The 15,654-nt window shown below is 53.7% G+C and overlaps 2 protein-coding genes across 2 annotated transcripts in view; both read right to left on the bottom strand.

Annotated features, from left to right (window-relative positions):
• RNPEPL1 (arginyl aminopeptidase (aminopeptidase B)-like 1) overlaps positions 1 to 3,508 on the bottom strand; it is a 7,808-nt gene extending 4,300 nt beyond the window's left edge. Inside the window, exons 1-4 of the mRNA XM_006875200.1 lie at positions 2,981 to 3,508; positions 1,283 to 1,423; positions 692 to 843; positions 194 to 310 (exon numbers count right to left, since the gene is read on the bottom strand). Of these exons, the coding sequence (XP_006875262.1) occupies positions 194 to 310; positions 692 to 843; positions 1,283 to 1,423; positions 2,981 to 3,508 (938 nt within the window). The remainder of the gene's footprint in view (positions 1 to 193; positions 311 to 691; positions 844 to 1,282; positions 1,424 to 2,980) is intronic.
• Positions 3,509 to 7,846: 4,338 nt separating this feature from the next.
• On the bottom strand, positions 7,847 to 10,618 carry DUSP28 (dual specificity phosphatase 28). The gene is made up of 2 exons (XM_006875222.1): positions 10,241 to 10,618; positions 7,847 to 7,996 (listed from the first exon to the last, which is right to left on the bottom strand). Exons 1-2 carry the CDS (start codon positions 10,616 to 10,618, stop codon positions 7,847 to 7,849), a joined length of 528 nt encoding a protein of 175 aa, XP_006875284.1.
• Positions 10,619 to 15,654: the final 5,036 nt, after the last annotated feature.

Raw genomic sequence — 15,654 nt, 5'->3', positions numbered from 1 at the left:
CCCCACATGTATGGACACCCCCACGTGTATGGACACCGCTACATGTATGGACACCCCCCAGGACCTACCTGCCCCACATGTATGGACACCCCCACATGTATGGATACCCTCACGTGTATGAACACCCCCACATGTATGGACACCCCCCAGGACCTACCTGCCCCACATGTATGGACACCCCCCCAGGACCTACCTGCCCCACATGTAGGGCCCATAGAGCCTCTCGGCTGCACTAAGCCACTGCTCCACCACACCTGACAACTTGCTGGTGGCCGTGGACAGCAGGCATGGTTCAGCCCATACACGGCTCCTGTGTGCACAGAGGGTGGGCTGGGCCCCAGCTCCCCTGGGAAGCCTACAGCTTCCCTGCCTCGGCCCCCACCTGCCACCCGCCCGGCCATGCCCCAGTCCCCAGCAGGGACCAAGTGGCATCTATACAAGAGGGCCCCATCTGCCATGTCTCCTATCCACAGTAGTCTGGGTGGACATGGCATGGGTCAGTAGTCTTGGCAGGGGTACAGTGAGCAGGGAGCTGGGGATCCAGGAAGCTGAGACCTGCAGTTGATGTCTGAGGGCCAGGAGGGGGGTCTGGCCTGGTAGGGCTGAGCCCAGGCTGTGGCAATAAGGTAGATGCAGGGGCTGACCCTCCACCCTAGGTTGGGTGACAAGAACCAGAGAGTAGGGGCCCTACCTGGGTCCGATATCCGCGGGCTGCAGGTCTCCGGCCACCAGGGCCACGAGGTAGGCGGGCACCGGGTGCTCCATGTGGAAATGGTACACACCCTCCTCCTCCACATATGAGCTCTGGGTGGCGCTCATCAGCACCTGTACCCCTGAGGGAGCCTGCGGGACGCCCGCACTGAGGAGCAGGCGGCCCACCTGTCAGGGCCCCCGCAGCCCAGGGTACAAACCTGCGCCCGTCACTGGGAAACCCCGAATCTCCCTACTGGGGACCCCACAAGCCTACCAGAGAGTTTCTTGCATCAACCAAAGAATGTCCAACCCACACAGAGGACCACAGCCTCCCGGTCTGGGGCCTCCTGCTCCTCCCCTAGTCGGGGGACCCAGCTCCCCAAAGTCCAGGGCCTCACCTTGGGCCCAGGGACTCCATCCTTGGTCAGGCCTGTCTGTGAGGAGCCCCACCTCCCCCGCCTTCTGCAGACCAGTCCGTCTCCCCACAGTGAGGAGGACACACCTCGTGACCACGCCAGTGATAACAAGCAGAAGGTGCCCATGGCTGCCCAGCCTGCGTGCTCACAACGCAGTAGGACTGGGGTCTCACCTTGACAACGGCTGAGTAGGTGCACTTGACAGCAGGCGTGTCGAAGCAGGGGAAGAAGGAACGATTGCAAACAGAGTGGCCTTGTGTGAACACGAAGGGCTTGGAGTGGCCGTAAGTCAGCTCCGGGTCCAGCCACCAGATCTGTGAACAAGTGGGCAGGCTCACCATACAGCAGGGACAGCCACCCTCTCAGAAGTTCTGAGGGTACAGCCCATCCTAGCTGTTCTGCCCAGGAGGCCAGAAAGAGAGAAAGGAGTCTGTGAATGGGGAAGACAGGGCCTGGAGAGCTGGCTGGGTGGTGAGGCGCTCCGGGGAAAGATGGGTTGGACAAGGCACCTTGTTAGGGACTATTGGGGGACACCTAGGGTCTCGCTCCAAACCCACTTCACTGAGTCGATTCCAACTCAAAGCAACCACCTCGGACAGAGTCAGATGGCTCCACAGAGTTTCCAAGGCTGGGGATCTTTATGAAGGTGGGCCGCTACAGCTTTCTCCCCTGGAGCAGCTGATGGCTTTGAAGCATCCATCTCTCTGTTAGCAGCCCAGTGCTCAACTCACGGACCCACCAAGAGTCCTTTGGGTCTGGCTCAGGTGTGCCTTTGAACTGACTGCAGTGAACTGTCCCTGGATTACTCTGCCTGTCACCAGAATCTGAGGTCAACTCAAAGACGTTCTCAGAGCAATGAGCACAAGGTGGGGACCCTCAGCCACCCCAGACATGGCTGGAAGATGCCAGGTACACTCCTGATCCCACAGGTCCTGACAGCTGTGAGGCCATGCACAGCATGTAGGTGGTTACAGGTGAGGCACGGCACTGCTCTCCTACAACGTGGGCCTGGGCCTTACCCTGTAAAGGGTGAGTGGCCATACTTGTGAGGGGACCAGTTCTTGGCTCAAAGACCACATTCCTCCCTCCTCACTGCTGAACTAGGGGTGCTGGGCACATAGTGGTCACTTGTCAGCGCCCTGAGCACTGGAGTGGTGAGGTGTGTGTGAGGCCTGGGCGGGTCCTTCATGAGCCCCAGCCGGTCACGGTGTGCACCCAGTGTTAATGGAACAGCCTGGACCTTCCAGAACCTCATGCGTGTGTGGACTCTGGGGCAAACCCACACACAACAGGAAGAACTCAGCAAAGCCCTTCTCCATCTTGACCGCCAGCCAGTCTCACCATGGGGATGGCCAGAAGCCGCAATGCCCACCTGGCCACCTGATCTCTGGCAGGGTCTCTGGGGCAGAAGGCACCCATGCCCACAGCCCTGAATGCTGGGGTGATGGTCTCAGCACTATCATCCCCTACCAAGGGGCTCCAAAGCCAATTGTCACAGTCAAGCCCAACACAGAACAGACCTGGTCACCCAGGTGCCCTCAGGGCTCGGTGCAATGCAGGCAGACAGGGTTTAGCAGCAGTTCCAGTCCCCTCAACAGGGAGGCCTCCTGGCGACATGTCCCCCCCCCCCCCCATCCCTCTTCCCCAACACACACACACACACTACACACTCACATACGCGTAGTTTTGGGAGCCAGAGCAGCAGGGTTAGTCCAGCTCAATCTTCTTCCCCCCCCCCCCCATCCCTCTTCCCCAGCACCACTCAGACCTCCTAGAAGGCATCTAGGCAGGACCCCGGTGCAGGTGGGAGAGAGCCAGTCTGGAGGCCTGGCCCTCTCTGCAGGTGCCCTGGGGGTCACCAGTGGACTCACTGCAGGGGCATCAATGGAAGTGTAGCGCAGGATGATTTGGAAGGGCTGGTGTGCTGGCAGCTCGGGCGGCAGCGTGATGGTGAGCGAGGAGCCATAGTCGGTGAACGGGTCCACCCGGAAGGCCAGTGGGCAGCAGGAAGGCTCGCCGGCCGTCTCAGGGAAGGCAGGCAGCGGGGGTGGCGGGGACCCGGGCGTCGGCGCAGCGAAGGCAAAGGCGCAGGGTGGTTCCGGGGTAGCGGCGGCGGCAGAGGGGCGGCGGAAGGCGGCCGAGTGAAGGCGCAGGGCCGGGTGCGCGTCGAGCACGAGCGCGCGGGGCGCGGGCCGCCGCGCGCACAGTTCCAGCACCAGGCAGCCGGCCAGCTCGCGCGCCTCGGGCCGCAGCTCCAGGCCCAGCTGCAGGTGGCGGAGGCGGAAGAGCTGAGCGCTGGAGGCCGAGGCCACGTCCAGGGCGGGTGGCGGTTCAGGCGGCGGGCGGGCGGGCGCAGCCTCAGCGCCGGGGGCCTTGCGGCAGCAGCACTGCGCCGCCATGGCGCGCGCTAGGTGACATCCATGGGCGGCGCGGGCCGGGCGGCGGCGGGGCGCGGGCACAACAGGAAGTCGCGCCGGGAGCCGCCCGCCGCCCCGCGCCGTGCGCCTCCCCGCTCGGGCTCCGCGGCTTCGCTCGGCCGCCACCGCCGGGGGCGCTGTGCTGGGCGCGGGGACCGGGCCGGGGACGCGCAGGGACGGATCCTTGGCTGCTCCACCCCGCGCGTCTTGAGTACCCCCCAAACCCTCTGGCGGCGGGAGGCCCCTCTCTGTGGACACCAATGCGCCTCTGCCTTTGTGGTCTGTGCCCTCTGGGAGTGAGGGCCTGCTGACTCCCCGCCCAGCCTAATATGGTGGCTTTGGGGCTGTTGGGCGGTCAAGACCTGGGACTGGGTGGGCTCCCCTCTGCGGTCACTTCTAGTCACGTGTGACGACAGAGAGCCGAAGATAATTCATCCCACCTGGTGGTGCAGTGGGTGAAGCATATTCTAGGGTTGGCGGTTCAAACCCACCAGCTGCCCAGTGGGAGAACAATGAGGCTGTCTGCTTTCTTAAGATTTACAGCCTCAGCAACTCCGGATCCGTTGGATTCTGTCCAATAGAGCGTTATGAGTCAGGATCTACTCACCGAGCATTTGGTGAGTAGATCCTGACTCACCATTTCAAGGTCTCGGTGGCCCAGTGGGGCTAGTGTGCTGTGGTGGACAGTGCAGATGGTGACCTTGTTCACTGATTGGACAGCGCTGCCTTAGAGGCTGGCTCACCCAGAACACAGGCTGCTTTGAGGCTCAGTTTGAGGCAATTGGCACCTGGCCGGCTTCCCTCACGTCACTTGCCCCATCTCCACTACTGGGCTTGATGTCCGCTGCCCGCTACAAGGAGTCATGGCTGTCCACCAGAGTGGAGCCACTCAGGGGCATGGCGAGAGTTAGAAAGGCGTCATCACACAAGAATTCCAGTTCTTGGAGAGAGGGACCTTTTGGAGGGAGTACTTCCATTCCCCCAAACCTTGAGCACCTCTCCCCAGCATGGGACCCCACGTGGTCTCCGAGGAGCAGGTGAGTTACTCAAGTGTCTCAGTGTCCTCCTCTTGTCACAGGTAGCACTTGGGGTGTGTGTCACGTGATCACGCCTTTAAGGAGGTGGGACACTCCACCATACCTGGGAGGTGAAATATGACTATCTGTGGGGGGTAGGGCATGCGATCATGACTAGGGGATGTGAGTAAGCACGTGACCATTACCTGTGGGGGTGGGGTGGGGTGAGGCATGTTACTACATGTGGGGAGTAGCAGATGTGACCATGTCTGTGGAGGAGGGTAGGACATGTGACCTTGCCTGGGGGATGGAGCATGTGACTACATGTGGGGAGTAGCAGATGTGACCATGTCTGTGGAGGAGGGTAGGACATGTGACCTTGCCTGGGGGATGGAGCATGTGACTACATGTGGGGAGTAGCAGATGTGACCACACCTGTCGGGGGTAGGATGTGAACATGCTTGGGGGTGTGATTTGAAGAATAGACACATGACCATTTATGGTGTGGAGGTGGTAGGACACGTGGGCAAGCTTCTCCTGGGAGTGAGGAGGGCAGCTGATCACATGGCCACCCACAGGGTCCTCAGGTCCCCAGAGGTCCTCTTAGGGGGGACATGCCCTCTTCTGATCCCTAACCCAAGCTCACCATGAACCCCAGGCCTCACAGTCTCCTGGCATTACGGGACGCTCAGTCATGAAATCCTGACTCAAGGGGAGAGCAGTGAACTCTAACCGAGCAGCCACAGAGGCCAGGTGGTGGGGTGTCTATGCTCCTCCCAGCAGGCCTTCAGCTGCCCCACGCCCCTCCCCACAGCAAGCCTGCCTGCGCCCCTGGTGGCAGGAGACAGCATTACACCCTGGACTGCAGCACAGCCTCAAGGGAGGTGGGGACAGAGGTTGCCAGCCAAGCCTGCCTCTCAGGGCCCTTCACCCCACCCCATTGGCCTTAAAGGAACCTGGACACCTGAGTATCCCCGCAAGGTAGGTACATTCACGCCCTGCTTTTCCCTGAGCAAATTCCACGTGGTCTGCAGGTTCTGAAGAGTGGGCTGACCCCATCTACAATGGGGTGCAGGGCCGGCAGCTAGCTGCCCACTCCCTCCCTACTATCACAGGTTCTGAGCACACAGGACAGAGGTCACTCCATCTGCCTCGGGGGTCAGCCTGCGGCCTTCCAGCTTGGGAGGAGGGTAAGGGGACTGATGTGGCTAACAGGCTCCCAATCTGGCTATGCTGGGTCAGGTCGTCTTCCCTGGGGAGGATGTGTCTGCCTGGTGGGGCATGGCGCACATCCATGTTCCACTGCCTTGCTATACAGGTGACTGAGTCACCAGGCAAACACCGGGGCTCTGCCCGTGGGGGCTTCCGAGTTACTGAACAGGTTTCAGCAGTGTCTCGACTAAGATCAGCTGGTGGTCGGCTTCCAGAAGTCACCGAAAACCCTGTGGATCATAATAGAGGGAGCTGTCCTGGCTCTCAGGGCAGTCAGGCTTTGTGGCTACTTCTGGGCCTGGCAGCCAGCAGAGCCCTGGACATGTGGTCAGAGGTTGGGAAAGAAGGTGCATGTTCTCCAGCAGGAGATACACAGGTAGCAGGAAGACATGCGAGTAAGTGTTCCTAATGGCCCCTTGGAGTCCTGGTGTGGTGCTGTGGGATAAAGACTCTATCATAAGGTCAGTTTGAACTGTGAGGTGGGCGGTCCAAACTCATCACCTGCTCCTCAGAAACCTTATACAGGGTTGCCAGGGGTCAGAACTGACTTGATGGTACTTACAACAATGGCCCTTAGAAGTGAGGTTGGCCAGACTTCATCTCACACACTTTGCACGTGTGATCAGGAAGAACCAATCCCTGGAGAAGGACATCATGCCTGGTAAAGTGCGAGGTGGTGGTTATATGCCATGGAGTCGGTTCCAACTCATAGCGACCCTGTACAGGGCTTCTGAGGCTGTAAATCTTTACGGGAGCAGAACGCCTCATCTTTCCCCCGTGAAACAGCTGGTAGTTTCGAACTGCTGACCTTGAGGTTCGCCGCCCGATTCACAACCACTATGCTACCAGAGCTCCTTTAGGGGTCAGTGAAAAATAGGAAGACCCTCAATGAGCGGGGTTGATACAGTGGCTGTGCCAATGGGCTCAGACACTGTCACAAGAGGATGGCACAAGACAAGGCGGTGTTTTGTCCTGATGTGCATGGGGTCATGACATGTCAGAACTGACACAAAGACATGTAACAACCACGCACTCAGGAAATAACACCAGCCACAGTAGGAGTCCTGGTGTGGTGCTGTGGGTTAATGCGCCAGACTGCAGGGCCATTTGAACTGCAAGCTCACCAGCCACTCCTCAGACACCCTATGCAGGGTCACCATGGGTCGGAATCGACTGAACAGCAGTTCACAACAATGGTAGGTTATGCATTATCTTCGTCATATATATTAGCCGCTAAGTGCATTGTCTACAATTCACACATTTGATGTTTTCTTTTTCCCCGCCATCATGTGGGTGGCAGTTAGTTTTGAAGTCTTCAGGTCCTTGGTATCTGAAGTAGAAGGGGGCACCCCACACTCTGACAAACGCTCCACTTTGGCGGGGGGGGGTACTGGTCATCACTGAGCCATTGGTTAGGTGGAGGCATCATTGCTAGCCTGGGGCATGAGGCTGCCGATAGGGTAGGGTTAGGTGGGAGGCCAAATAAATCAGAACAGCTGGTGGGGGTTGTGGGGGGGGAGGGATTTGTTGCCTTAGGTCTGCAACTGCTAGGAGCGGTCTGTCCTCACAGGAGGTTGGGAGGCAGGAGGAAGGAAGAGCCACAATTGCTACACCATCTGCAGGCTTTTGATTATGACAACTCCTGAGAGTTACCTACATTAGTGCCACAGGGTGGCCGATCTCTCAGGTCCTTCCGGATCTCTCTGGCTGCCCCCAGCCTTAATTTCTCTGCATTCAGTTTCTTTCTGCCAAAAATTCCTCTCCAGTGGTATCTAATTTCCTGCCCAAGCCCTGAGTAGTGAACCGTGGCTGACTGAGAGAAGGCGTCTGCCTTGAGCAGCCATGGGCTCCCTGCCCGGAGCCACAATCTAAGGCCCTTCCAAACTGCATTTCAGGACTACACAGCTTAAAGGGAAAGTAAACACTCGTGTAGGACAACACGAAGAAGCCTTGAGAAGGGTCAGTCTCTGGCCAGTGTCCAAACGTCCCCTCACACCTGTTCTTTCAGAAAGCAGGCATGGGAACCCCAACTATCCCCGCTTTGAGGATGCAGCAGGGCACTGGAGGGCTGCTGTCCCCACAGGCTGAAGGACTAAGCACACTCGGCATGCTCGGTGGGGTAGTCCTTGCTGGGAATCACCGTCTCTGCAGACACCTGCGATTGGAGCTGGTCCTCATACTGCTGGAGCTGAGACCAGAACCCTGGGTTGGGTTCAGCTACAGGACGGGCACGCTTCACTGCCTGCAAGCAAGAGACGAGTAAAGGTTATGTATCCAAGCACCGTGATGGTGGTGGGCAATGGTCTAGGTTCTAGTGTCCGACATTGAAGCGACAGGGCGGTGTCTTATGGCTCTTGTCTTAAAAAGTCACCCCACTTCAGCAACACTTTGAGTCTCTAAGACCATTACGTCTGCTTCAGTACAACCAGTTTCCTTCATCTAATGTCCAGTGGAGTCCTGTTGTGGTGCAATGGGTTAATGCACTGGACTGCAAAGCCAGTTTGAACCACAAGGTTGGAGATTTCAAGCTTACTATACAGGATTGCTATGGGTTGGAACTGACTCGACAGCACGTAACAACAACAATGTACAGTGGAGGGTCTAAAAAAAAGGAACACCCCAATGAGATGGATTGGCACAGTGTGGCAGCAATGGACTCAAATATAGCAACGATTGTGAGGTTGGTGCAGGACCGGGCATTGTTTCATAACGTGCATAGGGTTGCCATGATTCCGTACCCTGAGTACTCCTGGAAGATGAAGCCCAATAAACTTCCTGAAACATGCAGGCAGGTGTTAGCTCCAAGTTTTCTTTAGGGAAATGGAAAGATAAATCAAATCTTGGCTGATTACAACTCACTGCCATGACATCAATTCTGCCTCATGGTGACTGTACACAGGACACAGTAGAACAGCTCCTAACATAGAGTTTCCGAGGCTGTAAATCTTTAGGGGAGCAGACTGCCTCATTTTTTCTCCTGAGAAGCAGCTGGTGGGTCCGAACTGCTTAATCCAACACTGATTAACTTGCAATAAATATGAGCTAATTCTTTTGAATGATCAACTGACTTGTTAATAATTCTAGTTCTGAGTACTAACTTGTTGCAGGCACTTCAAAAAGAACATGGGAATATAACACAGATTGCAATCAGTCAATTATGTATTTCACTTAACAATAACAATATTGACCGAATCCCTACGTGGCTAGACAAATGGGCACATCATGAAAATGAAGATTCATAGGTGTAAGCAGTTGTACCCTGGAGCTTAGGGTACAGGTCTGAAAGATAAACTAAGCAGGTACCACAGCATGGATGGCTATTCAGAGCCATTGGCTGCACGGGATCATGGGATGTGAAGGAGGCGGGGACAGCCCTGGACCACTCAGAGATGAAAGGCTGGGAAGGTCTGCCCGCTACGACTAGGCCCCGCCCCGCTCGGAAGACCCACTTCATGATTGGGTCTCGTCCTTCCTGGAAGACCAAAGATTGGGCCCTCCTAACCCACTGAGCAAGTAATACGAGAAGCTGGGGTCTATGAAGAAAAACGTGGCATCAGGATTGGAGGAAGACTCATTAACAACCTGTGATATGCCGATGATACAACCTTGCTTGCTGAAAGTGAAGAGGACTTGAAACATTTACTGATGAAGATCAAAGAGCACAGCCTTCGGTATGGATTGCATCTCAATGTCAAGAAAATAAAAATCCTTACCACTGGACCAGTAAACAACATTCTTATCAATGGAGAAAAGATTGAAGTTGTCAAGGACTTCATTCTTCTTGGATCAACTATCAACACTCATGGAAGCAGCAGTCAAGAGATCAGACGACGTATTGCATTGGGCAAATCTGCTGCACAGGAACTTTTTAAAGTGTTGAAGAGCAGAGATGTCAATAACCGCATGGATGTGAAAGCTGGACAGTGAATAAGGAAGATCGTAGAAGAATTGATGCCTTTGAGTTGTGGTGTTGGAGGAGAATACTGAAAGTGCCATGGACTGCCAAAAGAACCAATAGATCTGTTTTGGAAGAAGTGCAGCCAGAGTGCTCCTTGGAGGCCATGCTGTGCATGGGGTCGCTATGAGTCGGTTCTGACTCGATGGCACCTGACAACAACAACAACCCACTGGAGTTCTGGTGTGGCGCTGTGGGCTAATGCGTCAGACTGCAAAGTCGTTTGAACTGCAAGGTTGGTGGTTCAAGCTCACCAGCTGCTCCTTGGAAACCCTATAAAGTGTCGCTCTCTGAGTCGGAATAGACTCTACGAAAGTTAACAACATATGAAAGACACGCCCTTGGTTTAGAACGACTTCCTACCCGGAAGTCTTGAAATCCACTCCACCGCGAAAACCCGCCCCTTCGATCAGGCCCCTCCCACCTCCCCCTGGAAGTTCTGTCCAGTGATTGGCCCCGCCCTTGTCACTAGGTTCGCCCACCGGAAGATCTGCTCTCGTGATTGGGCCCGTCCCCGGAAGGCCCGCCCACCTCGAAGGCCCGCTCCAGGCTAAGGCCGCGGTATCTCATAAGGTAGGCGGTGCAGACGGTTGCCGAGCGGCTGCGGCCGTTCTTGCAGTAGACGAGACAAGAACCGCCGGCGCGCACCGCGTCTTCCATGGCGGCGCAAGTAGACTCCAGGTGCACCAGCAGGTCCTCCGCCGGATCGTCGAACACGGGCACGCGTAGTGCGGCCACACCGGGCGCGCGCGGACCCGGCTGCTGGCGGGAGACGTTGATGCACAGAGTTACCCCCGCGCGCACCAGCTCCTCCGACGCGGACGCGGCGCGTGCGCTTCCGATGAAGAGCGCGGGGGCGACGCGTGCCAACAGTGGGGGCACGTACGGCGGCGAACTGTCCGTCTCCATAGCCTACAGACTCGGCCGCACCCGGGTTCTAGAGATCTCTGTCGCACTACCGTCCGTACAGCCGGACACCAGAGTCCAGGGAGGTTATTCGCTGAGGCTCGGCCCCCCCCCCCCCCCCCCCCCCCCCCGCGAACCTTCTGTCCCCCAACCCTGGCCATGTAGGCATTAATACAGAAAAGGACCTGCCCACAGTGGTCCTATCTGCTTCCCCATTGGTCAAGCCGGGCGTGGCATAGTTGCCTCTCCTTCGATTGGCTGCAGGTAGCAAGAGCGGCCATTGGCTGGGCTGAGACCGCCGTAATTGGGGTGGGTAGGGCCGGACAGTGGGTTCCTTTTTGTAAGCACCTGTCTGACCTGGGACACCTGGCTTTGTTAAGGTTTCATCACTGACCTACATCCCTTTGTCATGGCCACCTGCATGCCCACGGAAAATTACTGTAGTCAAGAGAAGGCTGCTGGCACTGGAGAATAGACGTGGCTGCTAACCCACCCCAATTACGGGCGTAATTCAAACCCACCAGCCACTCCTTGGGAGAAAAATGAGGCTTTCTGCTCCTGTGAAGGTTTACCACCTTGGAACCCTATACAGAGTCGCTATCGGTCAGAGCCAAGTCAATGGCAGTGAATTTGGATTTTAAGAACCACTTGTTGGTTGCAACGTTGGTAGATTAGGATTCTCGCCTTCCTTACAGGAGTTAAGTCCGTCGAGTTGGATGCGATTCATAGCGACCCTGAATAGGGTTTCGAGGAACGGCTGGTGAGCTTGAACCACCCACCCTGTGGTTCAGACCGATTTTGCAGTCCAGTACATTAACCCGCAGCATCACACTAGGACGTGGGTTCAATTCCCAGCCAATTCAACTCCTGCACAATTACCATCTGTGTGTCAGTGGATGCTTTTGTGTTCCTAGGATGCTGAACTGGTTTCAGCCGAGTGTTCAGTGTCAAATAGAGTAGGAAGAAAGGCCTAACAAGCTGCTTCCAAAAAAGCAGCCAGTGGAAACCCTATGAATCACACCAGTTCCCTCTGTAATCTACCTGGAGATGGTGGGGGGCAGTGTTCTGTCCATTGTGCATGGAGCAGTCGGCCCATTCAACTGCTACCGACAGCAGTAATCACTGGAGTTTTAGGAAGTCAGTATGGCCAGTGCTCATGACGCTTAGGACTGCTGACCGAGGCACCCCTGTGTGTGTGCTGTGTGTGTGTAGTATCTTGTGTGTATTGGGTTTTTGTGTGTATTATTTTTTGCTATCTGTTTCACAATAAATTGATCATTGTAATGTCTGCATTTTATTTTCCACCCACCCACTGCTTTCGACTCAATTCCAACTCATGGTGACCGATGGAACAGAGTAGAACTGTCCCCACTTTCTCCCTGGGAGCTGCTAGTGGGTTTGAACCTGCTGACTTTGTGGTTAGCAGCTCAGTGCTTAAGTCCATGGCACCAGGACACCAGGACACCACTGTAAAATTCGGGTCCTATAAAATAAAACGATTTTCCAGTAATGCTCTTATCACCTCTCCAAGGACCAGCAGCTACTTTGTGCTTAGTATTCCAAGGATTAATAATTTCCACAATCCTGGTGTGGTGCTGTGGGATAAGCACTGGACTGCGAGGTCGGGGGTTCAAACTCAGCAGCCGCTCCTGGAACCACTCCATGACCATATCCACAAAGTTGCTGTTTAAGGAAAACTAACTGATGTGTTTGATGGTTTAGGTCAAAAGTAACTGGTGCAGCCCAGGAGCTATTCTGCAGCCATTTCATTACTGGTTACAATAAAGAAACCTCTGGTTCATCTCCATCCTTCCCGAAATTTACAGTCTGATTCCACCGGACATTAGTCCCAGTACTCACTCCAGTCTCGTACTAGATAAATACGGTAAAATCTACCTGCCTTCAGTGGTGTCCTCCTAACAGCTGCTGGTGGGTGATCTGCTTCTTGATTTCAGCATTTCCCAAGCGGGTCCCTTATGTTTTTATTACAACCTGGGACTCTCTTGTTAAGTGCTATTGGTTTTGACCCATAGTGACGCTGCGTAGGGTTCCCGAGGAGCACCTGGTGAGCTTGAACCACCGACCTTGCCGTTGAAACGGACTTTGCAGTCTGCCACATTAACCCATAGTGACACACCAGGGCTCTCTTGAGGAAGGCTCAAATATCCCACCGACATTGCCAACGTCATTTACCTGGAAGTCTTCCCAGCATCCATTCCTCTCTTCTGCTCCAGGAAGGCCCCAGACTTCCTGGGATGGGGTTTCAGTTTTCCAAGGAGCTCTGGTAGTGTAGTGGTTACGAATCAGGCTGTGAACCGCAAGGTCAGCAGTTCGAAACTACCAGCGGTTCTGCGGGAGAAAGAAGAGGTGTTCTGCTCCCGTAAAGATTTACAGCCTCGGAAACCCTGTGCAGGGTCGCTATGAGTTGGAACCAACCGACTCCATTGCACTTAACAACAACAACATCCATTTACAGATAGGCTCCCTGGGCACTAGCTCCAATGACTGGCACTAGTTGGTCCCAGTGGGTCAGTGAGTCCCGCCCACACCTTAGGAGTTTTCTTCAGGAATGGGTTTGGGATGCAATGAGAAGCCACAGAGAGGGAGGAAGTCAGCCTCGGAGCGAAGGTACAGGCAGTGAGCTAAGTCACACCAAATCTCCAGTGCTGCCTGCCTCTGGACTGCCGAATTGTGTTGTTGATATCGAGTCAGTACCGACTCACAGCGACCCTGGGCACAGCACAACAAAACACTGCCCGATCCTGGGTCAACCTCACAATTCTTGCCACGCTTCAGCCCATTGATGCTACCATTTTACTAATCCATCTCGCTGGGGTCTTTCTCTTTTTCTCTGACCCTCCACCCTACCAACTGGTCCCTCCTGACAATATGTCCAAAGTATGAGAGACAAAGTTTGGCCATCCTGGCCTCCAAGGAGCACTCTGGCTGCATTTCTTCCAACACAGATCTGTTGGTTCTTTTGGCAGCCCATGGCACTTTCAATATTCCCCTCCAACATCATAATTCAAATGCCTCAATTTTTCTATGGTCTTCCTTATTCACTGTCCAGCTTTCGCATGCATATGAGGTTATTGAAAATACCATGGCTTGGGTCAGGCACACCTTCATGCTTAAGCTGAAATCTTTGCTCTTCGACTCTTTAAAAAGGTCTAGTTCAGCATATTTGCCTAATACATCCTTTGTATTTGATTTCTTGACTGCTGCTTCCATGAGTGTTGACAGCTGATAGTTGATCCAAGAAGAATGAAGTCCTTGAAAACTTCCATCTTTTCTCAGTTGATAAGAATGGTGTTTATTAGTCCAGTGGTGAGGATTTTTTTCCTCTTTACATTGAGATGCAATCCATACTGAAGGCTGTGCTCTTTGATCTTCATCAATAAATGTTTTAAGTCCTCTTTGCTTTCAGCAAACACCATTGGTTGTATCATCTGCATATCGCAGGTTGTTAATGAGTCTTCCTCTAATCCTGATGCCACATTTTTCTTCATATAACCCAGATTTCTGAATTGTAGATAGAGAAAAATGTGGTATGAAGCTGAAAGTCATAATTTTTTTTTTTAAAGTCAGCTGTCTGGTAGAGACTGGTGGAACCTTTGAGACTATGACCTTTAGTTACCCTTCAAGCATCATCCCAGTGGTTCAACTTTCAGCCCAAATACAGACAGGCCTATAAAGTGAGCAATAACACCAGGGAGAACACACGCCTGAGAGCTCCCAAAAAGGCAGCATTCCCCCAGGGATAGAGCTCGGAAGGCAGGGAGGAAGAGGAAAGAAGGCAGAACGGAAACGGGAACCAGGAAGGAAGTGGGAAGTGTGCTGTCACATTGTGGGGATGGCAATCCGTGTCGCAAAACAACACGTTGATGAAGTCTTGAATGGAAAATGGATTTGCTCTGAAAGCTTTCGCCCAAACCACAATAAAAGTTTTAAACATTTATTAAAGAGGTTCCAAAAGAAACAAAAAGGAGCTCTGGTAGCGTAGTGATTACGAATCGGGCTGCGAGCCGTAAGGTCAGCGGTTAGAAACTATCAGCTGTTCCACGGGAGAAAGATGAGGCTTTCTGCTCCCGTAAGGATTTCCAGCCTTGGAAACCCTGTACAGGGTCGCTATGAGTCAGAACCGACTCCACAGCACATAACAACAACAACAAAAACAAACAAAATTACCCATTCAGACTTAATACTCATACATGACCTATTGTGTCTCCTCGTCGTCCTTCTGATGTCACTTTTGGGCTATGAGTCCACTCTGGGCATCCTCCCAGCAGCCCATGGGTACATCCCAGCTCAGTCCCTTTGTCTTCACGAGGACTGAGAACCTAGCAACATTTGAAACGCAAGCAGAAGGTAGACTCCTTTTGGAATGTTCACACTTGTACAGGTTCATACCTACATGTGACTTGATTGTAAGTTTTCCAGGACTTTTCCCACTGCATTTGACCATCAATTGCTCATATGCAAATTCAAACTGAAGCTGAAGAAAATGAAAACAAGTCCACGAGAGTCAAAATATGACCTTGAATATACACCACTCGAATTTAGAGATCATCTGAAGAACAGATTTGATACATTAAACACTAAAGACTGAAGGCCAGAAGAGTTGTGGGATGACATCAAGAACATCATACAAGAAGACAGCAAAAAGTCATTGAGAAGACAAGAAAGAAGGAAAAGGTCAGAATGGATGTCAGAAGAGACACTGAAACTTGCTCTCCAGCATAGAGGTGCTAAAGCAAATTGAAGAAATGAGGAGGTACAAGAGCTGAACAGAAAATTTCGAAGGTCAGCTCAAGAAGATAAAGTCAAATATTACAACGAAATGTGCAAAGATCTGGAGGCAGAAAACCAAAAAGGAAGAACACACTCAACATTTCTTAAGCTGGGAGAACTGAAGAAAAAATTCAAGCCTCGACTTTTATTATTGAAGGATTCTCTGTGAAAATTATTGATTGATGCAGAAAGCATCAAAAGAAGATGGAAGGAATACACAGAGTCACTGTACCAAAAGGAAATGGTTG

The sequence above is a fragment of the Chrysochloris asiatica genome, unplaced genomic scaffold (genome assembly GCF_000296735.1).
Source record: "Chrysochloris asiatica unplaced genomic scaffold, ChrAsi1.0 scaffold00314, whole genome shotgun sequence".
NCBI lineage: Eukaryota > Metazoa > Chordata > Mammalia > Afrosoricida > Chrysochloridae > Chrysochloris > Chrysochloris asiatica.
This window is presented reverse-complemented; position numbering and strand designations above follow the sequence as displayed.

Bases quoted from the DNA above. Each gene is read 5' to 3' on its own strand.
- DUSP28 (XM_006875222.1), bottom strand. From the start codon at position 10,618: ATGGAGACGGACAGTTCGCCGCCGTACGTGCCCCCACTGTTGGCACGC. The intron at 7,997-10,240 runs GTGGGCGGGCCT...TCTTGCTTGCAG, and splicing joins GCCTGGAGCGGGCCTTCGAG to GCAGTGAAGCGTGCCCGTCC.